Genomic DNA, 25,335 nt, shown 5'->3' with positions numbered 1-25,335 from the left:
GCCATTCAGGCTACACTAAGCCCTGGAGCCCCCCCCCCCCCCCCTTTATATAAGGCAGCCTCCGGCGGCCATTACAGTCACTCGTCTGCCTGCTATTAGACAGACTAGGGTGAGCTGCTGCAGATTGTTCTCCAAGGGACAGATTAGTTAGGTTCTTGGCTGCTTAGCTTGCTCCTGGCTGATTATTATTGCTTTTATAGCACCCCTCAATAGCTAATCCTGTACTTTTTTTTTCTTTTTTTTTTTCTGTGTGTCAAACTGACACTTTTGTTGCATGCACAGCCTTGCTAATTGATAGTGTGTGTGCCACTGCCAGCAGCCCAGCACATTCAGTGACTACCTGTGTGTGTGACAGGGAGCTGCACATTGTACTACCCAGTACTGCATATACCCAGTACCTATTGTGTTTACTTAAAGGGAAGGTTCAGGGACTAGCTAAAAAAAATAAAAATCCATTTCCACTTACCTGGGGCTTCCTCCAGCCCGTGGCAGGCAGGAGGTGCCCTCGGCGCCGCTCCGCAGGCTCCCGGTGGTCTCCGGTGGCCGACCCGACCTGGCCAGGCCGGCGGCCAGGTCGGGCCTCTTCTGCGCTCCATGGTGCGTTCCACGCCGGCGCGCTGACGTCCTCCGGGTTGTACTGCGCAGGCTCAGAACTACTGAGCCTGCGCAGTACAGCCCGGAGGACGTCCGATGACGTCAGCGCGCCGGCGTGGAACGCACCATGGAGCGCAGAAGAGGCCCGACCTGGCCGCCGGCCTGGCCAGGTCGGGTCGGCCACCGGAGACCACCGGGAGCCTGCGGAGTGGCGCCGAGGGCACCTCCTGCCTGCCACGGGCTGGAGGAAGCCCCAGGTAAGTGGAAATTGATTTTTATTTTTTTTAGCTAGTCCCTGAACCTTCCCTTTAACCCACCTCATCACTGCATATACCTAGCTTTGTGTTGAGTGAACCCATCTCACTGCATCTAACTACCTGTTGTGTTCAGTGAATCCAGCTCACTGCATCTAACTACCTGTTGTGTTCAGTGAATCCAGCTCACTGCATCTAACTACCTTTACTGTTCAGTGAACCCACTTCACTGCATATAACTAACTACCTGTTGTGTTGAGTGAACCCACCTCACTGCATCTAACTACCTGTTGTGTTCAGTGAACCCAGCTCACTGCATCTAACTACCTTTACTGTTCAGTGAACCCACCTCACTGCATATAACTAACTACCTGTTGTGTTCAGTGAACCCACCTCACTGCATCTAACTACCTGTTGTGTTCAGTGAACCCAGCTCACTGCATCTAACTACCTGTGTTGTTGAGTGAACCCAGCTCACTGCATCTAACTACCTTTATTGTTCAGTGAACCCAGCTCACTGCATCTAACTACCTGTTGTGTTGAGACCTGTGTTGTGGTCAGACCAAATTTGATCAGCTGGACAGTCACTGTTCTGTCATTCAGCTACATCAGCAGGGCGACCATATGGGCCGTAAAGCCCCTGTCACCTGCACTCTTGCCATGGTGCGCACCAGTCCAGCACGGCCGTCACTACACAAACAGCTGTTTGCAGTCACTGCATACCTTTCACTGCATCTGTGACTGCACATTGTATTATACCTGGTAGTCAGTGCATAACATAACTTGCACTTGAATGGATGGCAGACTTGCCCTCCATAACTGATTCCCGTTAAAGGATTTAAAGTTGATTCATTAGAATTAGGGCCTCAAAAGGTCCTCCTGAGTCCTGTATTGTTATTTTTGGTCACTACCTCTGGGCGGGCATGCCTTCCTGTTGCCCTCCTTGGATGTGTAGTGGTAGCCGTTTCTCAGGCTCCACACCGGATTCCATCCCTCATTCCCCGGCCATTACCCGGGGTAACAAATGGCAGACTTCACCGCCTCCATATGATTCTCGTGAAAGGAATGTGGTGTCATCTTTGCCCGCCATAACTGGTTCTCGACTCGTTAAAGGATTTAAAGTACATTTATTTCAAATACAGCAAGCCCTCGATAGTCCTCCTGTATTGTTATTTTTGGTCACTACCTCGGGCAGGCCATGCCTGCCTGCTGCTCTCCTTGGATGTGTAGTGGTAGCCGTTTCTCAGGCTCCACACCAGATTGAAACCCTCCTTCCCCGGCCATTACCCGGGGTCACAATGGCAGACTTGCCCGCCTCCATATGATTCTCATTGTAGCTGTACTGAACAAGTACACAGCAAGTAGAAAATGTAATTAAAAAAAAAAAAAGTAAGCTTTTTAACAATGCCATGGAAAGTTGATAAGGCAGTCACACATTACCCAACATCACTGAGTGAGGAAGAGCAATCTCGCAATGTTGCGCAGTAGTCCAGCACGGCCGGCACTACACAAACAGCTGATTGCGGTGCGTAACACAGTGAGTTTGGTATGTCAGTGTGAAGCAGTACACTGATTACACTACCTGATTGATGTATATGTTACGGCCAGAACCCGAAGTGTGGCCACTTCTAGTTCTGGCCAGCCACTTCGGGTTCTGGCCGGCCAATGTGCAAAGTGGCCGCAGCGCAGCGGCCAATGTTAGAAATGGAAAGTTTACATTTATTTTACAGCCGTCTCGCTGCGGCCAAATGTATTAAAAGTTGCTTAATTTAATTAAATATAGCCGGCGGCAATGTGATAGATGAAGCCGCCGGCTTTCGCACTGCCTCCTCCTCCTCTCCTTCTCCCCCCCGCCTCTCTCCTCTCCCCTGCCTCCTATACGACATACGGAGCAGCCGGGCGGGGACACGCGTGTCCCCGAGAGTCGTTCGTCGCGGCAGGGGAATCCTGCCGTTCCTGCAGAGCGGGCGCTGGCAGAAGCAATGTCTGCAGCCTCCCCGCTCTGCTTCCCCTGCCGCGACGAACGACTCTCCCGGCGGCTCCGTATTGTATGGAAGGCGGGGACAAGGAGAGAGGCGGGGGGGGGGGAGAGAATCGGGGGGGGAGGCAGTGCGAAAGCCGGCGGCTTCATCTATCACATCGCCGCCGGCTATATTTAATTAAATTTAAAGAGAACCCGAGGTGGCTTTGTATAACGTTAGTGGGGCACAGAGGCTGGTTGGGCACACTAACACCAGCCTCTGTTGCCCCATGGTGTGTGTCAAAGACCCCCCTGCTCGCCGCTATCCTTCCCGCAGTGCTGGCGACACGCAGCGCGTCGCCAGCACAATGTTTACCCTAGCGCTGTCTGTCAGCGCCGCTCCCCCGCCTCCTCCGCATCGCCGCTACCCGCCCTCGTCCCTTCCCTCCAATCAGCGTGAGGGAAGGGACGAGGGCGGGTAGCGGCGATGCGGAGGAGGCGGCGGAGCGGCGCTGATAGACAGCGCTAGGGTAAACATTGTGCTGGCGACACGCTGCGTGCCGCCAGCATTGCGGGGGTATAGCGGCGAGCAGGGGGGTCTTTGACACACACCATGGGGCAACAGAGGCTGGTGTTAGTGTGCCCAACCAGCCTCTGTGCCCCACTAACGTTATACAAAGCCACCTCGGGTTCTCTTTAAGCAACTTTTAATACATTTGGCCGCAGCGAGACGGCCGTAAAATAAGTGTAGCTTTGCATTTCTAACATTGGCCGCTGCGCTGCGGCCACTTCGCAAATTGGCCGGCCAGAACCCGAAGTGGCCGGCCAGAACTAGAAGTGGCCACACTTCGGGTTCTGGCCGTAACATATATACATGCAAGATGTTTAAAAGCACGTTAGGCCTGCAAGTGTACACTTGAGGAAGGGGGTGACCCCGAAACATGTCGTGTTTGCAACTTTTTTAATAAACGCAAGTTTATTATCGCCAGTGGAGTGCCGACCTCGTATCTTTGTTATCGTAACATATTGGTGGAGTGGTGAGCCACGGAGTGTCTGAGCACCGGTGGACCAGGTGTGTGAAGCCTGGGTGGGTGAGGACCCCGGCATTCCGACTGTTTCCATCACTTTTATGGTCAACATAAGTGTTTCTAGTTTTCCAAGTCCGCCTCCCCATTGAAGTCTATTGCGGTTCGCGAAAGTTCAAAAAAATCGGAGGTTTGGCCCATCTCTAGTAGTCAGTGCGTTAACAAACTTCTCCCACTCATACCTAGTGATAAATACAGTAGCCTTCATAAGACCTGGTAAACATGAAACGTCTCTTTTGTTCAGTGACTGGAACTGATCCTGCTAGCGATTACAGTTATTTACAAGGCCTTCCTGTACGTGCAGCGCCTCTTCTATACACACCTAGGAAACAACAGGCATGCATTCAGGTCTTCTTCATGCTCCACTCGTCAACACGTCATACTCAAAATATTCAACCAGATCAGTCAGCCTCCACTATTTGATTATAATATACCAAGGATGATTGAATTAAACATGCAACGTATATACTCCGTTCCTTCTGGCCCACGAAGTGTATGGCACATCCTACTTACCATCTAAATAGAATCATGGCTTAGGACATATAAATGCAAGTGGACCAGAATTGTAAGCTGAAAAACTAAACAAGCTGACTCTACACATAGAGAGATTGTTTCAGTGTTTTGGAAAGATTGCCAAAAAGACCATCGAAATCAAGTAAAAAGTCGCAGTTGTGGTATGGACTTTTCTATAGGTATAAATGAGAGTATATGCTAAATCTGTAATGTTTAAGATGAATAATTGTTATACTACCATAATTCACCTTGAGGAAGTATTGATTTGATCAAGTAGTTAATTTGTACGTTTTTGATGGATGCAAAATTGTGAACACGTCACATGACATGCCCACTTCCTGTTTTAGTCTGTACAAGAAACAGAGATGACACATGATCACATAATTGTGACCAGCCAGGAGGCCTGTCGATCCCTCGAGTGACAGTTCCATGCTGAGGCTACACATAGATGTGTCGCTATCCTGGAAACTAGCAACACGTCTGTTGCTACAGAGGGAGGCAAAACAGAAGCTTGCCTTCTTAACCACTTGAGGACCCACCCTTTACCCCCCTTTAAGGACCAGCGCTGTTTTAGCTGATCTGTGCTGGGTGGGCTGTGCAGCCCCCAGCACAGATCAGGGTGCAGGCTGAGCGACCAGATCGCCCCCCTTTTTTCCCCACTAGGGGGATGATGTGCTGGGGGGGTCTGATCGCTCCTGCCTGCCTGGGTGCTGCGGGGGGGGGGGGGGGCACCTCAAAGCCCCCCTCCTTGGCGAAATTCCCCCCCCTCCCTCTCCTCCCTCCCTTACCCGGAGATCCGAGGCTGCACAGGAACGGATCTATCCTGTGCAGCCTCTAACAGGCTCCTGCCTGTCATGTGACAGCGATCCCCGGCCGCTGATTGGCCGGGGATCGCTGATCTGGTACAACGCTGCTACTGTTAGCAGCGTTGTACGAATGTAAACAAAGCGGATTATTTCCGCTTGTGTTTACATTTAGCCTGCGAGCCGCGATCGGCGGCCCGCAGGCTATTCACGGAGCCCACCGCCGTGAATTGACAGGAAGCAGCCGCTCGCGCGAGCGGCTGCTTCCTGATTAATTAGCCTGCAGCCGGCGGTCCTGCAGCGGCCACTTTGCCGACGCGCGGTATGAGTACGCGGTCTGCAAGTGGTTAAAGTGACACCGAAGCAAATTTTAAGATAAAAAAACAGATACTCACCTAAGGAGAGCGAAGGCTCTGGGTCCTATAGAGCCTTCCCATTCTTCTGCCGATCTCCGCGTTCCCCCACAGGGTCCCCGGTTAGAAGTTCACGAACACCCTCTTCCAGGTTGGGGAGACCTCGGCAGACAGGCTGCTCCATACTGCACGTGCGCAAGCACCCGCTCTGGAGTACTCGCGTGTGCGCAGTAAGGAGCCGCCGGTCTTCGCGAGCCTTGAAGTGCAGTGGGAGATTCGAACGGAGAAGCCTGTGGGGGAACGAGGAGACTATCAGGAGAACAGGGAGGCTCTATAGGACCCAGAGCCTTCTCTATCCTTAGGTAAGTATCTGTTTGTTTGTTTTTTTTAAATCTCACATCAGACTCCCTTTAACACAGAAGGTATTTGCGATTATTCAGATTGGAGTGAGCTCTGAGATGTCTCCCACAATGCATCACTGCTGAATATGTAAAGCATCTCTTTGTTGTCCCTGATAGTAAATTACACCTCCAGATCCGCTGGCATGCAATGAGGTGTCAGCTTGTTATTATTACAGAGCCAAACTAATCCAACATGCATACAGACTATCTGCATCACTGCTGAATATGCAAATCATCTCTTTTTTGTTCCTAATAGCTAAACACACCTCCGGAACCACTGGAATGCAACAATGTGCCAGCTTGTTAATATTACAGAGTCAAGCTAAGCTAATCTAACATGCAGACTATCTGTATGCATGTTGGATTAGTTTGGCTCTGTAATTGTAATATTAACAAGCTGACACATTATTGAATTCCGGCGGTTCTGGAGGTGTGTTTAGCTATTAGGAACAACAAAGAGATAATTTGCATATTCAGCAGTGATGGATTGTGGGACACCTCAGAGCTCACTGCAGCCTGAATAATCGCAAATACCTTCTGTTTTAAGAAGGCAAACTTCTGTTTTGCATAGCATTTTAGTAAGGAGTTTTTTGGTCTCTTTCAGGCCCTTACACACTCCTATGAGTTCTTGTTCACCATGAGGTTGCTGGGTAATCTGTAACTATAGAGGGAGGAGGAGAGATGATGCTCAGCACACAAAAAGTCACATGCTGACTGGCAGAGTCTAGCATGTGACTTTTTATACAGTAGTTGTCTTTCAAGCCCTTCATTTTACATGCACTGTTTGCAGCTGGTTTATATAAATCAATATATGCAGCTGACCTTACATCAGGTGATGTCATCAGTTTCTATAAAACATCAATATGTACACAGTGATAAAGGGAGTGTTGCTGGTAACTATGTATCTCTAAGGTAAAGGCGAGTGAAGCGGGACGACCTTTGAAGTAGGAGAAGTAGTTGGGGGTGAAAGGGACTTGGCTGTAAGCCTGTAATCAAAAAAATAGGTTTTGCAATCAATATCTGCAATATCTAGAGCTAAATAAAAGGGGTATTTTACTTCAGAGAGCTGGCTGTTGTAAACGGCTTTGGACCTGGTTCACACTGCAAGAGCCTTTTTAGCGCTAATGATTTGAAAAGCTCTTGCCATAGCATTACATTAGCAAGAGCTTTTAAAATCACAAGCGCTTAGGGCTCTTTCACATTAGACAACGCGTGCAGGAGCCGTTCTCCTGCACACGTTGTCTGCCTGCGGCATGTCGTCGGGTATCTGCGGTGCGACGCAATCAGCGGCGGTAGCTGGTAATTAAACCCGACGGAAAACGCCGGCTCGCGGGTGCGTTGGAAGAAAAACCTGCGCCCGGGTGCGTCAGAACCGCAACGCATCGAAACGCAGCGTCGAGTGTGAAAGGTAAAATTAAAGTCTATGGACTTTCATCTTACCTTAGTTACCGCAAACGGCTGCCGTTTGCGTTAACGCACAAAGTCTGCCCTAATGTGAAAGATCCCTTAGAAAAAGCTCTTTCAGTGTGAACCAGCCCTTATAGACACTCCTCGAGCAGTAAAAACTGCAATATCTACAAACTTACTTAGTGTGTGCTTAGGATAGAACAGACCCATGCTTTCCTATGAGGCCCATTCTTTGGATACATTTTCATTGGATACGGAAATGTCCAGTGCAATACTGCAATGGACATCCTAAGCCTGCACAATAATTAACAGATAACACAAGTATTGCAGTGGCGTAGCCAAGGAGCTGTGGGCCCCGATGCAAGTTTTACATTGGGGCCCCCCAAGCACTCTATACATAACAATTGATACGGAGCGGAAAAACCTGCCAATGGCAACTACAGTGTCAGAGGTGCAAGAAGGGGATGGGGAGCAGTTTGTGAATGATTACCACTATTCAAAGTGCGTACGTACAAAAAGGGCGCCCGGACAAAAAGGGCGCGGGGTGTAAACTCTAAATAATAATTAATCATTAATAGGGTTTATAAAAATAGTGTGCTATATTTCGTTTACAAATAAGGTTTAACAAAATTATAAATCATTAAATAATGTTTATGAAGTCGGAAATTGTGAAAACGTTAATCTTCCCTGTTTCTAAAGTTAAACTTATAATTACGTTTATGAAAAAAACAATAATATATGTTTAATTGTTATAATTCTATATTATTGTGAATAACCTTCATTTACGGTTTGTTCTTATAATAAAATCTGAAAATATTCTTTAAAACGATGATATAAATATAAGTACGTTCGTAATAAGTGTTTTAAACATTAGTAATTATTACTAAAATTTTACTAAAACTATACCTAAGCCTACTCTTACACAGAAACCTCCCTGTACCTATCCCTAACCCCTAGACCCCCCCTGTTGGTGCCTTAACCTAAGACCCCCCTGGTGGTGCCTAAACCTAAGACCCCCCTGTTGGTGCCTAAACCTAAGACCCCCCTGTTGGTGCCTAAACCTAAGACCCCTCTGTTGGTGCCTAAACCTAAGACCCCCCTGTTGGTGCCTAAACCTAAGACCCCCCTGTTGGTGCCTAAACCTAAGACCCCCCTGTTGGTGCCTAAACCTAAGACCCCCCTGTTGGTGCCTAAACCTAAGACCCCCCTGTTGGTGCCTAAACCTAAGACCCCCCTGTTGGTGCCTAAACCTAAGACCCCCCCTGTTGGTGCCTAAGTAACCCTCCCTGTACCTACCCCTAACCCCTAGACCCCCCTGTTGGTGCCTAAACCTAAGACCCCCCTAGTGGTGCCTAAACCTAAGACCCCCCTTTATTATGTGGATAATTATGTTTTACTAATTGTGGATGCAAAAAATATTTAGCAATTTACGTTACGTACTGATCGCTTTATTTTGTGAATAATAATGTTTTACAAACAGTTAGGCTAATTTCACACCAGGACGTTGCGTTAGAGGGGGTGTTAAGGTCGCATAACGTCCCCCTAACTCAACGCCTGGTGGTGCTGGATCTGGACGTCAGAGTGAGCCGCGTTGTGCAGCTCACTCTGGCGTCAGTGATGCCGTGATGCGCACTCTTGTGCGCATGCGGCATCACGTGGTCCCGCCGGCCAATCGCCGCACAGAGCGGCTGCTCCAGGATGTAAACACTGCACGTCACAACGTGCTGTGCATAATAATTAGCCATGTGCCTGGCCGCTCTCCGCTCCTCCCCAACATTACTGAGCATGTGCAAGCAGTCTAACGCGGCTCAGCCGCGTCTAAAGTACTGCATGCAGTACGTTGTCTTGTGACGCAGCGTTACAATGTAACGCAACGTCCGCACTGTGAACAGCCTCATTGATTTTTCATTGCTGTGCGGTGGGCTGCGTTACAGGCTGCTCTAACGTGCGCCTGTAACGTCCCACTGTGAAACCAGCCTAAGGGATAAAATTTTAAATAATGTTTTAATTAGTTAAATAAGATAAATATGTTTATTATTTTTATAAACGTTATTCGGCACGGGTGCATTTTATAAACGTAAATCACCACAAGCACACTTATAAATCATTAAAAATCTCCTGGCGCCGTTTGTAAACGTTATTTATGTCCTGCGCCCTTTTTTCCTGCTCGGCGCCCATTAAACGCTATTTATTATGAGAGTGAATAGCGGCGCCCTTTTTGTCCACTAGCGGCATGCGCCCTTTTTTCCCGCTTCCATTCAAAGTATCTATAGAAGTGATTATTATGAACACAGGACCAAGAGAGAGCTAGTACTGCAGTTGAGTGACGGCCCCTCTGGCCCAAGGGCCCCGATACGGTCGCTACCTCTGCAACCTCTATTGCTACGCCCCTGAAGTATTGCCATACCACATGATATGGAATGTTTTTCACTCTGCAGACAGTGGGAACACTATCACCAGAACACTAGAATGATGCTCGGATACTCCAAATCACGAATTTGAGTTATCACGAATTCACGAATAGAAACAGATATCCGACTCGAGTGCGGTTTTGAGTCGAATAACTGCATGTAATCACGAGTCGTGATTCGTGATTAAAAACCCGCCGAGTTTAACGGTTAATAGCAAAGTCCCCTTCCATGCTAGAAACACCAAATTGTCCAGATATGTTAAGAACAGTGGGAACAAGAGGAAAACATTATTTTTTTTCAAAAAGACCTTACAGTTTTTGATAAAATTGATTTTAACGTTTTAAAGGAAAAAATTATACATTTAAATGTGGTAAATACATTAACTCTCATTTACCACATTTAAATATATACTTTTTTCCTTTGAAACCTTAAAATCGATTTTCTGAAAATCTGAAAAAAAATGTTTCTTCTTGTTCCCACTTTTTTTCTCTTCTTAACATATCTGGACAATTTGGTGTTTCTAGCATGTAAGGGAGTTTTGCTATTAACTGCTAAAGTCGGCGGGTTTTTAATCAAGAATCACGACTAGTGGTCACGAGTCGGGTACAAGTGCAATCATGAGTGCATTTATGATTGGCATTCGTGATCGAGAGCCAATCACGAATGCCGATTACGACCTTAAGGGCTGGTTCAGACGGACGTTTGGAGGCGTTGCGTTTGCTGGCGTCGCGTTCAGCAGCGTTCGTGTGCGTTTGGATGCGGTCACGTTTTTTCTTCCCCTAGGGGGACATTAGCCGTCGCGGTTAACCTCCCCTGGAAGCTACATGTAGCTTCCAGGGGCTCCTTGAACGCCAGGGAAAATCGGGACCCAAACGCCGCGTTTGTGTAAACGCGCTTGAAAGCTTGGTACAAACGCTCCCATTCACTTGAATGGGAGCGTTTAACACCAAGCCCTGAACGCTGGCTGTAAACGCTCTGCAAACGTCCGTCTGAACCAGCCCTAAGATATCAAAAAAACGACTCCTGATCACAAGCTCGTGATGAGCACCACTAGTGCCCATTAATGATACAGTCCTGATTGTACAATCTTACCACCTACCTCAATTACCCATTCAAAGTATTTTCACTCAGTTTATCTTTCTGATACATAGATAAGGTAAGATTGTACAATCAAGATTGCACAGTATAATTGATGGGCACCTTAAAGGGAACCAGAGGCCCCAGAAAAAAGATTTTATACATACCTGGGGCTTCCTCCAGCCCCATACGCACGGATGGCTCCCACGCCGCTGTCCTCTGCTGCCTGGATCTGCCGGTACCGGGTCCCGTCATGGCCGCCAGTCGGCCGGCTGACGCGGCCAATAGTCCGCATCACACGGAGCTCCCTCTATATAAGTACGCATGAGGCTGCCTACTGCGCAGCCTCATGCGTACGGGTATGGAGGGAGACCCTGTGATGCGGACAATTGGCCGCGTTCGCTGGAAGTGACGGGACCCGGTACCGCCGATCCAGGAAGCGGAGGATGGCGCCGTGGGAGCGATCCAGGCTTATGGGGCTGGAAGAAACCCCAGGTATGTATAAAAGCTTCTTTTTTTTTCTTACGTTCCTCTCTGGTTCCCTTTAAAAGTGGCCATATATCAGACAATTTGGCAGCCGATTGACCATCCGACTCGATAGTTATTATCGAATCGGATGTAAATCGGTGCCGCCAAAAGCATGTCCAATTGACGATGCTACTAAATTTGGGCCAAAATTGGTTGCATGTATCGATCAGACATGCTGCAAGATGTTGGCCCGACATGCTCGATTGGGTGCGCAACGGTATCACTGTGCGATAATTGCGAACGACGAACGTGACGGAGAACCCTGGCCACTGTCCCCCCTAATGTATATGTATCCCCCCCCCCCCCATGCCCCTGCATTAATACATTATCTCCCCTCGGTGCCCCTGCATTAATACAATCCCTCCCCTCGGTGCCCCTGCATTAATACATTATCTCCCCTCGGTGCCCCTGCATTAATACATTATCTCCCCTCGGTGCCCCTGCATTAATACAATCCCTACACTCGGTGCCCCTGCATTAATACATTATCTCCCCTCGGTGACCCTGCATTAATACATTATCTCCCCTCGGTGTCCCTGCATTAATATAATCCCTCCCCTCAGTGCTCCTGTATTAATACATTATCTCCCCTCGGTGCCCCTGCATTAATACAATCCCTCCCCTCGATACCCCTGCATTAATATAATCCCTCCCCTCGGTGCCCCTGCATTAATACATTATCTCCCCTCGGTGCCCCTGCATTAATACATTATCTCCCCTCGGTGCCCCTGCATTAATACATTATCTCCCCTCGGTGCCCCTGCATTAATACATTATCTCCCCTCGGTGTCCCTGCATTAATACATTATCTCCCCTCGGTGTCCCTGCATTAATATAATCCCTCCCCTCGGTGCCCCTGCATTAATACATTATCTCCCCTTGGTGCCCCTGCATTAATACATTATCTCCCCTGGGTGCCCCTGCATTAATATAATCCCTCCCCTCAGCGCCCCTGCATTAATACATTATCTCCCCTCGGTGCCCCTGCATTAATATAATCCCTCCCCTCGGTGCCCCTGCATTAATACATTATCTCCCCTCGGTGCTCCTGCATTAATACATTATCTCCCCTCGGTGTCCCTGCATTAATACATTATCTCCCCTCGGTGTCCCTGCATTAATATAATCCCTCCCCTCGGTGCCCCTGCATTAATACATTATCTCCCCTCGGTGCCCCTGCATTAATACATTATCTCCCCTCGGTGCCCCTGCATTAATACATTATCTCCCCTCGGTGCCCCTGCATTAATACATTATCTCCCCTCGGTGTCCCTGCATTAATACATTATCTCCCCTCGGTGTCCCTGCATTAATATAATCCCTCCCCTCTGTGCCCCTGCATTAATACATTATCTCCCCTTGGTGCCCCTGCATTAATACATTATCTCCCCTGGGTGCCCCTGCATTAATATAATCCCTCCCCTTAGCGCCCCTGCATTAATACATTATCTCCCCTCGGTGCCCCTGCATTAATATAATCCCTCCCCTCGGTGCCCCTGCATTAATACATTATCTCCCCTCGGTGCTCCTGCATTAATACATTATCTCCCCTCGGTGTCCCTGCATTAATACATTATCTCCCCTCGGTGTCCCTGCATTAATATAATCCCTCCCCTCGGTGCCCCTGCATTAATACATTATCTCCCCTTGGTGCCCCTGCATTAATACATTATCTCCCCTCGGTGCCCCTGCATTAATATAATCCCTCCCCTCGGCGCCCCTGCATTAATACATTATCTCCCCTCGGTGCCCCTGCATTAATATAATCCCTCCCCTCGGTGCCCCTGCATTAATACATTATCTCCCCTCGGTGCCCCTGCATTAATACATTATCTCCCCTCGGTACCCCCTGTATATTAATACATTACCTTTCCACTGCTGTGTCCGGACTCTTCTTACAGGTATGTGCCCTACATGGTCCGGTGCAAATGCCAGCGAAGAGGTAATATATTAATGCAGGGGCACCGGGCGTGAGGGGCGTTACATATACACAAGGGGAGGATAGCGGCCGGGGGCAGCGAGACAGTGGATGTGGTCTGCTGGTGTATGGGCAGGCAATGGAACCTCTTTGATAAGAGACATCTGTTTCTTGATTGATCTGCCCCTACTTCAGCTGATGTATTGTAAAAGGTGGCCTGACCTACACTGGTAAACATAGAGAAACCGCAAGCAGCAGTAATATTTGTATCTAGCTTTACGCTATGGAAACCTGACAGCACTGTGCGGTGTATGTAATGAGCAGGTGATAATTGGATCAATCAACCACAATATGTACACGGAAGAAGGACGTACCACAATATAATGTATTTATTGTCGTCCTCCTACTCCTCTCCCTCTTTCCTGAGTTCTCTAGAGCCACCTGGGTTCTCGACGTATAATACACGTACCCCAGGGGGTGATTTTGTTGGGCTCAGGGGGTACTTGAACTTGTCACAAACATTCTATTATTGTAAGCTTTGAGATTAAAAAATGTATAAAATATATATATAATATATCTGAATATGTTTTTCTAGTTAATTAAAAGCATCAAGGTATGTTTGATAAGCATTCATACACTATAATGATGTACTGCTCGCTCCTAGTAAATACATATGAGTCTTGGGTTTCTTGAGATGATATTACGAACAATAGGAGGAAGTCGGCCATTACAGTTATTAATAAAAGGACATCTACTATAAAGTATATAATTGCTATCATGAGATATATAGTCATTCTAATCTAATGACAATTTGTTAAAAACTAGGTCAGCAATTACATATTGTTCAGACAGGCCCTTTCTTTACCTAGGTGATGTTGGTGTTAGTGTGTGCTAGGATAGGGTGGCAGGCAGCAGTGATATATAATCGATGTTTGCATAGCTTTGTACTGCATTGGTCAGACCAGGTAACCAGACAATATCAGAGAGATATTGATTGTTTATCTGACCTTTCAAAAATTGTACAGTGTATGCCTAGCTTAAAGCTAATGGGAACCTGTAAAAAAAAAAAAAAAAGAAAAGTCAAGCCGATACTTACCTAAGGAGATGGAAGGCTCTGCGTCCTATAGAGCCTTCTGCTCCTCTCTCCGTCCCCTCATTGCAGAGCTGGTTCCCGCATTTGTGTCCCCCGCCAGAGGAGGCTTTGGAAGTGCTCGAGTGCTCCCAAAGACGGGTGGCTCTGTACTGATCATGCGTGAGCACGAGAGAGGGTGTGTGCACGCAGGCGCAGTACTGAGCCGCCCGTCTTCGGGAGCAACCAGGCTCCCAAAGACTTCTGAATTCTCCTGCATTGACAGAGATAAGTATTTGACCGATGGGGGAATACTGCTACAAGGGGTGACAGCGCTGGAACGGGGGGCTGGGAGAGGAGCGGGAAGGCTCTATAGGACACAGAGCCTTCCCTCTCCTTAGGTAAGTATCTGTTTGATTTTTTTAACAGGTTCCCATTAGCTTTAAAGAGGAACTCCAGTTAAAATAATGTAATTAAAAAAGTGCTTCATTTTTACAATAATTATGTATAAATGATTTAGTCAGTGTTTGCCCATTGTAAAATATTTGAAATCCCTGATTTACATTCTGACATTTATCAAATGGTGATATTTTTACTGCTGGCAGGTGATGTAGTTGCTGCTTGCTTTTCTTTTTTGGCAGTTGGAAACAGCTGTAAACAGCTACGGTATTTCCCACAATGCAACAAGATTCACAGACAGGAAACTGCCAGGAGTACCATGGTCCTCGGAGTTTCTTGTGGGAGGGGTTTCACCACAATGCCAGCCATGCAGAGCCCCCTGATGATCCGTTTGTGAAAAGGAATAGATTTCTCATGTAAAAGGGGGTATCAGCTACTGATTGGGATGAAGTTCAATTCTTGGTCACAGTTTCTCTTTAAGGGAACAAAAGTTTAAAGTGATAATTGTGTGTTAAAAAATTAATGTAAGCAGATACCAAAGATGCAAATTCCTGCTCTACTCTTGCCTATTTTTTTGCACCCAAACTTCCGGGCCCCACGAATATACACTCCACAAATGGCCAATCCCATTTGAAAACAAATGATCAAATTGATATACATTAGCTAGTATAGTGATGTAGCTGGAACAATCAAGACGCTACAAAGCCACAATTATACCTTTTTTTTTTTAAGTTATCAACATGGTTACAAACACACAAATCTCTTTATCTATATACACAAAACTACAAAAGATAATATGAAAAATGCGAGTATTTTATGTTGTGCAACTGCACATTATAGTTGCCAAAAGGACTACAGAAAAGACACCTACCTGAAAATACAACCGACTGTTCCTTTGCTTAGTGCAGGGTTCCCTCAATGTTTTTGCATCTGCGAATGTAGGATTGTCCGGTTGCCCATCTGTACTTCCTTTATATCTATCCTAGAATCTTTCAACCTGTGTCTTTTTATATAACAAAAGGGTTGGATATGGCAAGTGAAGAGATACTACTAAACTGAAGGTTCTGGGATGTGTGTCTGTGATCTCTTAGCAACCAAGAGGCTGGTCTCCCTGGTCCCCTGCCACCATGCTTCCACCTCTGAGACTTACATCCATGCAATCTGTGTTCAATGCAAGGCAAACATTAACTGTTTAATTAGGGTTGCTATTATTAACACAGAAATCAGAGGATGTAATTTAATTCTACATGGACAGCTTCTTTAAAAAAATAAAAATAAGCGTTCAACAATTTGAAACTGATGATAACGTCTGGTAATTTTGTAAATGGCAAAATACACTTTTTAATGCTTCTACGGATAATACTTCTACTGTTTTTTTCCTTTTGGCACCTCTGTTTACACGTTAACTATTTGGAATCACAGATAACCTGCTGTATGAAAAGTAACCATGAGTTTTCAGTGTTCTACAACATCTCACTGTATTGTCTTTACAGGATCCGGAAAAGGCAGAACTTGCGAATGCGGTTCCTCTGCGTAAACCAGGTAGGAATAGCCGTGTACTGCAGTTACACATGTGCCAGAAGGGTGTGAGCATGTAAGACTTCTGTAAATGTGTTATGCTAAGTACAATGGTCCTATTGAGACTCTATTCATTCATAGCTAGAGTTCAGTCGCGCATGAGCATGACTCTGAAAAGTTTACAGTTTATCTCTGTAGAGGTAATGTTTAGGTATGCCATACAAAGAATTTACATTGAAGTAATCTGCATCATGCACAAATATCTTGTTATGTATGGTTTTAATGGCATTTTGCTGTGGTTTAAAGGACACCTGAGTTAAAAACTTTGGCCAAAAAAAGAGTACAGACATACATACTTTAAAGTGGACCTGATATCAGGATCGCAGTGAAGCTCAATATGCCAAGCTAGCCCAATAAACTCTCCCCATAAAGCCTTGTACACATGTACAGGAACTGTCACCTAGCAGGGATCAGGACACGAACCCTCAAGGGAGCCTTTAGGCTAATGATGCATTTTGTTGCTATGCAGAGGGGAGGAGAGCTGATAGAGAGGCACACCAGGAGCGTCACAGAGTGGGCAGGGTGTGTGAGGAGAACAATGCTCTTGGCCAGTGCTCAGCCAAGTTGATCCTCCATGCAGATTGCTCCTTAACGCACCGGGGGGGGGGGGGGGGGGGGATAAGGGACCGTTATTAACCAATTAATCTAGTATAAGACTCAAATGTATCGAGCATTGATCTAATAGTAACCACAAGTGATGTGGCCACTGATCCCCCACTGGTCATGCCCCAATCCTCCTGGCACAGTGATTTTTCAACATGTCTAATCATAGTGTTGATCTATAAACTGTCCAAAACCAATCAATAGTGAATCAATTGGCTATGTTGTGGCAATAAATGTAAGGCTGATTCTGTAAATGTGATCAAATCAACTGGAAAAAAATATCACTACATTTATGGCCAGCCTGATTCGTTAATGGGTTTGGAATACCCAGGACAATGGCGTTCCATTAGGGTTAAAGTGTGTAGGCATGACCATCCTCTGATGTGCAAAAGTCACATGTGCATCTGTACTAGATAAGTCTGTACTGGCACAGATTAGATAGTGGGCAACAACTGTCAATATCACACCACAGACATCCCTCTGCCACGTCTGTTGCTATAATGGGGGACAGAGGGAGAATGAGCGGCATGCGGTGGAGTGAATTCCCGCAGGCGGGGGAGTGGGAAGTAAAATGCTTGGACATGGGGGGTTGCTTAAATCCGGCATGCTGGATCTTTAGCTGATGTCATATTTCAGCTGTACACATGCTGGTCTGACTCCCAATTCTCTGCCATGGCAGTTGTTATCGTATGCCAAAGGCGAGTTCAGACGAGCGTGTACGTAGCTTTAGGTATGTAGAAATAGGGTAGGAGTGATAGTGATCTTTTACAAATCAACTATATTTCTTACATAAAAAAGAAAAAACATTATATCAATCCACTATAAAAAGTATGACTTTAAATGCATCCATTTTATTGTTGTACAGTGGTCCAAGTTATATTGACTTAAAGCGGACCCAAACCAAACATTTTTTTAATTCAAAATATTTAGTTGCACCACTCTGACACATACAAAGATAAATAAACACTCCTTCAAGCCTATGAGAATTTCAGTGCAAGCTTTTCACCCTTCTCTTTTCACAACTAGGGTTATACAGGTGGCAGCGGCAGCCATTAGCAATTCCTCCTTTGTCAGACACCACCTACTCCACCAGTCTGCCGGATTCTGCCCCGGCAATTTGAAAGGAAGGGAGGGGTTCCTCTAATAAATGTAAAATATTTTATATTTGTCATCATGCAGCTGAAAAAAGGCTGCTATTTATTATTATAATTTAGAAAATAGATTTTATTTCTGAAATCTTGTATTTTTAATTTGGGTCCACTTTAAAGTGTACCAGAGCTCAAAAATAAAATGATTTCATACATACCTGACATACATTCCTCCAGCCCCATCCACCTGGAACGCTCCTATGCCACCATCCTCTGCTGCCCGCAGCTTCGGGACCCGGGTCCCTGCACTTCCGTCAATCAGAGTCAGTCTAGCGTAAAAGAAGTGCGCTGTTTGCGTATCTCTCCAGCAGCCACTGGAGAGATACGTAGAGGGCGCACTTCTTCTGCGTAGACTGGCTGCGATGACGGAAGTGCAGGGACCCGGTACCGGAGCTGCAGACATCGGAGGATGGCGGCGTAAGAACATTCCAGGTGGATGGGGTGGAGGCAGCCCCGGGTATGTATAATATGTATAATTTAATTTTTCAGTTCTGAGTCCCTTTAAAGGGAACCTAAACTGAGAAGGATATGAATTTTTCATTTTAAAATAATACCAGTACCTGACACTCCGGCTGATCCTGTGTCTTTAATACTTTTAGCCACAGCCCCTCAACAAGCATGCAGACCAGGTGCTCTGACTGAAGTCAGACTGGATTAGCTGCATGCTTGTTTCAGGTGTGTGATTCAGCCACTACTGCAGCCAAAGAGATCAGCAGGAATGCCAGGCAACTGGTATTGTTTAAAAGGAAACATCCATATCCCTCTTGGTTAAGGATCCGTTTAAGTTAACTTGAGGACTGGTAGAAGTGCCTTTGTTTCGCTTGCAGGATGGCATCCAACCCTGAGGGTGTAAGGGACACCAAAAAGGTGGCCATAGATGGTTCAACAAAATGATTTACGTATTGCAAAGTTGATTGTTTTGATCACATTTGTCTGAAAACCTGCTGCATGACTGTTTGATATCGTCTATTGATTTTCAGATTTTGATGATTTTTCAGATTTTGATTTCAAAAATGCAATTGGACAGGTAGGAAAATTTTAATCAAATTTTCTCCAAACAAGTGTTTTGTACACTGTAGAAAGCCGTATAAAGGATGTAAGGTTCCAGACTTCAAACTGGTCAGTATAAAAATACAACCAAAATTGCAATAAGGTAGGATCTGACTTGAAAACAATTGTTTCAAGCAATTGTTTCAATCGTTTGAATGATCGCTTTTTTTTTATAAAGGAACCATCTATGGCCATCCTTAAACGTGGAAAGAATTCTGAACTCATTGATGAACAAGCATTTTTAGACAGATTTTTCCACAGTTGGTTAGTCATCCTGTTGAATTAGTAATCAAGTTTATACATCTCTATACAGCTACAGCACTCAGACTATAATCCTATTAAAAGGGTGTACATGCCCCCTCCCCCATCCCCCGGTCCCCCTACATTAAAACTTTACCTGTCACGCTGCGGGCCGCAGTGTGCAGACTTCACTTCCGGGTTCCCCATGTGGTTGCTGGCGCAATGCACCGGTAACCACGTGGGGATCCTGCAACCACGTGGAGCACTGGCAACCATGTGGAGTGCCGCGGGCAACCAGAATAGGAGTCCGGACTTAGCAGCCGACAACATGACGGGTAAAGTATTAATGCAGGGACTCGTGGGGGAGGGTACATGCACACTATGTGGGACAGTAGCCGGGAGTTTCTGTCACGTTCATTATTAGATTATCGCACGCCGTTACTGGCCTGCACCCAATTGAGCATGTCGTCCCGACATCTTGCAGCATGTCCGATCTGTACATTCCACCAATTTCAGGCCGATATTGGTCAAGTTGTTGATCGGGCATGCTTTTGGCGGTACTGATTTTCATTAGATTGGATAATAAATAACGAATTGGATGGTTATTCGGCTGCCAAATCTATAAATGTATGGCAGTCATAAGGCTTTCCAGTAGTGTCGTAACTAAGGAACTTGGGACCCAGTGCAAGTTTTACATTGGCTCCAAGCATTCTGTTGCTATGGAGCCCCAAAACCTATCAATGACAGCTGCAGTACTAGAGAGGTGCATTTAGAGTAAGGAAAGTTTATTAAGGATTACCTCTGTGCAATGCACATGTGTTCATTACCAGCACTGCACCAATGAAAAGGTCATTGATTGAATGAAGGTGGGCCCCACTGGTCCAGGGGCCCTGGTGAGGGCACAACCTCTGCATCCCCTATTGCTACACCACTGCTTTACAGCTTAGCTTTTTATCTTTGAAAGAATTTCAGACTGTCTACATCATTATTATTTTTTTTACAAACAAAATGATTTGTATTTCAGGTGGAGGAAATGTAAGAAAGCCAGTGAGAGCATCAGCACCACCTGCCAACCCTAAAAAGACTCCTGATACTCAGTTCCCTAGACCTGTTAGTTCCCCAGCTGTTGTTACCAAACCTCCTGTCACCAGGACAGCAGGTCCCACCAGAACTCCAGGTCCTGTTCGAGGTACTCCAAGACCCAATGCTAGGCCTAGGCCCAATGCAGTAGTCTACAAAGCAAGACGCATATCAACATTAAGAAGATATTGTGTTCCTGTCACAACTGTCTTCCTGGTGCTGGCTTCACTTGTGGTGATTGCTATATTGAGTAAGTATTAACAGTGAGTTTGTGAGTGGTGGATACAAAATGAAAAAAGCTTTATTCATGAGTCACAATGTTAAAAAAAGCAAACTCAACAGAATAATGGGATTATAAAACAATCTCAACAAAAGTCAAGTTCATTTAGGGAAAGATTATTGCATTTTGCCAATAATTACATTTAACAAAACAATTATTGCTCAAGAAAAGCTTAATAATTGCAAATACCTTCTGTTTTAAAAAGGCATATTTTGGGTTGCCATGAGTTGACTGGGTACTGGGTGATAGATAAAAATGGAAATTAAAAAACAAGTACGCTGTTGCCAAGTGGCACTTAAATACCATTACATGATGCATATTTAGAGAATATTAACTGACACATATCGGCTGAGCAGGGCAGGTTCTAGGCTTTTTGAGTCCTTGATGATGTGCCCCCCAAGGAAAACACATCCTGAGTTACCTCCTAGGACAGTGGTTCCCAACCTTTTTGACGTCGTGACACATCACACCAAATGCTCAGATCTCCATGACACGTTACATATGTATAATAGAAAAAATACTATTAATAACCACAAATGGATGGAAAGAGTGCACTATCCTGAAGATACTTAAAAATGAAGGCTGAAACCTTTCAGGAATATTAATAAAAACAAAATCAGTGGGATAGTTAGCCCCCCCCCCCCCCATTTAGAATGATAGCACAGCACTGACAATTTGCACCACGCATCATAGCTGCAGTGTGCCCCCCCACAAAAAAAATGCCCTCAGACTCAGTATAGGTAGGCAGCCAGATATAGGTGCCCCCAGTATAGGATCTCACGTGTAGGTGCCCTCAGTATAGGTAATCAGCTAAGGACGCCCCCTTGGAAATCGGAGCCCAGAGCAACCACTTCGGTCAATGGCCGACTATATATATATATATATATATATACAGTACAGACCAAAAGGTTGGACGCACTTTCTCATTCAAAGAGTTTTCTTAATTTCATGACTATGAACATTGCAGATTCACACTGAAGGCATCCAAACTATGAATTAACACATGTGGACAGTGGAAGTATAGTACATAACCACAAAGTGTGAAACAACTGAAAATATGTCATATTCTAGGTTCTTCAAAGTAGCCACCTTTTGCTTTGATTACTGCTTTGCACACTCTTGGCATTCTCTTGATAAGCTTCAAGTGGTAGTCACCTGAAATGATCTTCCAACAGTCTTGAGGGAGTTACCAGAGATGCTTAGCACTTGTTGGCCCTTGGGCCTTCACTCTGCGGTCCAGCTCACCCCAAACCATTTCGATTGGGTTCAGGGCTGGTGACTGTGGAGGCCAGGTCATTTGGCGCAGCACCCCTTCACTCTCCCTCCTGGTCGAATAGCCCTTACATAGCCTGGAGGTGTGTTTGGGGGTCATTGTCCTGTTGAAAAATAAATGTTGGTCCAACTAAACGCAAACCGACGAAGCAGGGGTAACCGCTCTACTGTGTTATGAGAGGCAGTGCTGGATCACAGGCAGCCAGGCCCAATCAAGCAGAATAAAAGGAAGGATCGACAACAGTGTCTCCGCAATCAACTTTATTCAGGACATATCCCAATACAGCTAAAACCTCATAGCTGACATGTTTCGGACCACAGGTCCTTAGTCATAGCTAGATTACAGCTCTTAGTGTCAAGCTTAAAAAGGGAAAAGGAGAGGGCAGTCACAGGCGGGGCACAGACCGCCCACAGGGGAGGAGTCATCAGAATTGATGTTTGGCCCCACCTAAGGCTAGACCCTCCTGAACCCACATTAACAAATACATATAACATTTTTTGACAAGATGACAACAAAGATAAAAATACATAAGTAGCAAAATATGTTACAGAACAGTAATCTACATAGTCAGCATTTTTACAAATACAACAAAAGCTGATTATAAAAGTCTGCAGGCACATGCTAGTTGCCAAAATTGGATACATAAAAATGGCAAATGATGTTGAGCACTAAACAAAAAGTGTGGTTAAAGCGCACTCCAGGGGTTAACCTGTAACTAGCGCCAGATCCCACCTTGCATTTAGTCCATAAGGGGCCATTGTTCCTAGGTGGAAAATACGCCTAGGAACAATGGCAGTCTGAGTCATAAGCACCAAAGCAGCAATTAAGCTGCTATACATCTGTGTGAAGCATGATGCACACATTCAATTTTGACCAGTGAACGACTGGCCCATTTTCCACCTCCTTGCTGTATGAAGACCAATAGATTTTTAAAACTATGATTTACTATGATAACAGATTAGCTCTCACACTACATGGAAGTAGTACAATAGACCAATCCCTGGCCAATCATCAATCAAATTGTGTGTGTGTGTGTGAAAGTCTGCTTACACTGCATAAGGACATATGGTAGTTGCATTTGATTAAGATACTACAATGAGTTATTTTTCTGTTTTCTTGCAGTTAAAGTGGTGCTTGATAATTACTATTTTTTCTGCCCTAAATCATTTAAATTTATACCTTTGGAGAAATGGTGTGATGGGCAGAGTGATTGCTCCAACAATGAAGATGAACAGAGCTGTGTGCAAGGAATAGACTTCAGCAACCGCACTATTAGTGAGTAATAATTATTTAACTGCTTAAAGGGAACCAGAGATGAATGATTCACACAAAATAAACATATCAGTTGATAGCTTGTAAAGAATAAATGCTCTACCTGATAATTTCGCCACTCTGGTGTGCCTTTTTGAGTGCTTTTTATCCATTATTGCTCCAGGAAACATCCAATATGGCCGCCGGCTCATATTCCTTCTGTTTCCAGGTTATGAGGTGTTCTGTATGTGCTGTCTAGGCTATATGAGACTATAGACAAGAAGACAAAGACAAGACAAATAACATTTATATCGCGCTTTTCTCCTGGCGGACAAAAAAGCGCCAGAGCAGCAGCCACTAGGGCGCGCTCTATAGGCAGCAGCAGTGTTAGGAAGACTTGCCTAAGGTCCCCTACTGAATAGGTGCTGGCTTACTGAACAGGCAGAGCCGAATTTCGAACCCTGGTCGCCTGTGTCAGAGGCAGAGCCCTTAACTATTACACCATCCAGCCACCCCTGAGAAGGGCTGCTGTAGGCTTTCATCTGTGTGCTTTCAACTTCATATTCTGGTATGCTTTGTGGCTGCCTGTAGGAAGTGTCTCTCATAGTAATGAAACTGCATACAGTAGATAATAATGATGACTGGCTGCACAGACAGAGCACACAGATCACACAGCCACACTTGTCTTAGACAGAGATTTTTCCTGCAGCAGCAGCCCCTTCCATGTCATCACAGCTCTCAGTATGTAAAGCATGAAATTTGAGCCAGGAGGGGGAAGGCTGGAGCTTGAAAAGACTCCACTAGAAGAGTGACTCAGCTATAATGATTCCAGGTCAAACATCGACTGAATAGTCGGTGGATTCTTATCACAGTTGATAACAGATAGATTAGACTGAGAAGAATAAAACTAAAAGCAGGGTAGGTGTTTACTGTCATGTTCCCACTGATAAATGTAATAAAATACATGAGGGTGCTTCGTCTCTGGTTCTCTTTAATTAATGCATACATTTTGTAAGGATTTATTACATGTTAAATCAATGAAAAATGATATTTCTTATTGATTGACTGATAGCATTTAGACTGAAAGTTTTTTAGTTAACTTATATTTCTAAAGCTCCATACATGTGTTACATTTCTGTCACCCAAAACAAATCGTACATGATCATTTCAGTTGACAGTTTTCCTCTGATCACTGCAGAAATGCTGCTTGGCCCTGGCCAAGTAATGTGTTTTGCTTTATGAAGAGGGTTGGTGGGAAGACAAGCGGATATTGGGAGGTGACCCACTGCAGGGTCTACCTACACCAATCACTGAAAGGAAGGCCACCAACTTCAGGTGACGCGCACATTACTTTTTGGCGCACAGGGAGAAGTAATTTGGGGTCCGGCAATCGCATTACTGCGCCACGCTTGGACACTACGCGACATGAGGCGGGCGCCAAAAAGCCCTGCTTCGTCAAGGGACACCTATACACATGAGAGCTTCCCCCCCTGAAATTACCATGCATGACTGGTGAGAAAAATCTAAGTGCATAGCTTTTTCCTTGATGGGAAGTATGACACACCATTTGACCACTATTTTCCTGCGCCTATATATCATTGACATTAAAAGTGAAAAATTCACATCAGGTTTTATACATACCAATGTAGAGGTAAGACTTTGGATACCATAGAGCTTTCCCGGTCCTCGGTCTGTACTGTAATCTCTGCTTCATACCCAGTGGAAGGAAATTGTTCGTCAAGGTCTTCAGCAGTCCTCGCACTCCCAAGCGGTGCCAAAGAGCTATTCAATCTAGCAGGTCAAATAGCTTCCACTGGGGACAGAGCAGAAACAATGGGAGGGAATGAAAACTGGAAAGGATCTATGGTATCTAGAGTCTTCCCTCTTCATGGGTATGTACAAAACCTGAAGTGAACTTTTCACTTTAGATTCCAGTCCTGCATGGCATAAACATTGGGTGTCAATAATACTGATATTTTCACTGCCAGTAGTTAAATAGATTAATCTACAAGGGTTAACGATTTTAGTTGTAGTTATAGATTTGGTTAGCGTTCAAGTGG

General features: G+C 45.5%; 2 protein-coding genes across 5 annotated transcripts in view; one reads left to right on the top strand and one right to left on the bottom strand.

The window, feature by feature from the left end:
* TMPRSS4 (transmembrane serine protease 4) overlaps positions 1-25,335 on the top strand; it is a 75,161-nt gene that overhangs the window by 18,348 nt on the left and 31,478 nt on the right. The window contains exons 2-4 of the mRNA XM_068240874.1: positions 16,266-16,314; positions 20,416-20,721; positions 23,147-23,299. Coding sequence (XP_068096975.1) covers positions 16,266-16,314; positions 20,416-20,721; positions 23,147-23,299 — 508 coding nt within the window. The remainder of the gene's footprint in view (positions 1-16,265; positions 16,315-20,415; positions 20,722-23,146; positions 23,300-25,335) is intronic.
* SMIM35 (small integral membrane protein 35) overlaps positions 1-25,335 on the bottom strand; it is a 129,336-nt gene that overhangs the window by 85,707 nt on the left and 18,294 nt on the right. The window contains exon 1 of one of the 4 annotated variants that reach the window (XM_068240877.1): positions 15,644-15,834. The exons of 1 other annotated variant lie outside the window; for it this stretch is intronic. Coding sequence is in view for 1 of the 3 variants with exons in the window: in XM_068240876.1 (XP_068096977.1) it covers positions 4,216-4,237 (22 nt within the window). In the remaining 2 variants the exon portion in view is untranslated. Of the gene's footprint in view, positions 1-4,215; positions 4,368-6,785; positions 6,854-15,643; positions 15,835-25,335 lie in introns of those variants that run through there. 2 more of the 4 variants (XM_068240880.1, XM_068240876.1) reach the window with 2 other exon arrangements.

The sequence above is a fragment of the Hyperolius riggenbachi genome, chromosome 6 (genome assembly GCF_040937935.1).
Source record: "Hyperolius riggenbachi isolate aHypRig1 chromosome 6, aHypRig1.pri, whole genome shotgun sequence".
NCBI lineage: Eukaryota > Metazoa > Chordata > Amphibia > Anura > Hyperoliidae > Hyperolius > Hyperolius riggenbachi.
The sequence above is the reverse complement of the archived record's forward strand: the minus strand, read 5'-3'. Positions and strand labels throughout refer to the sequence as shown.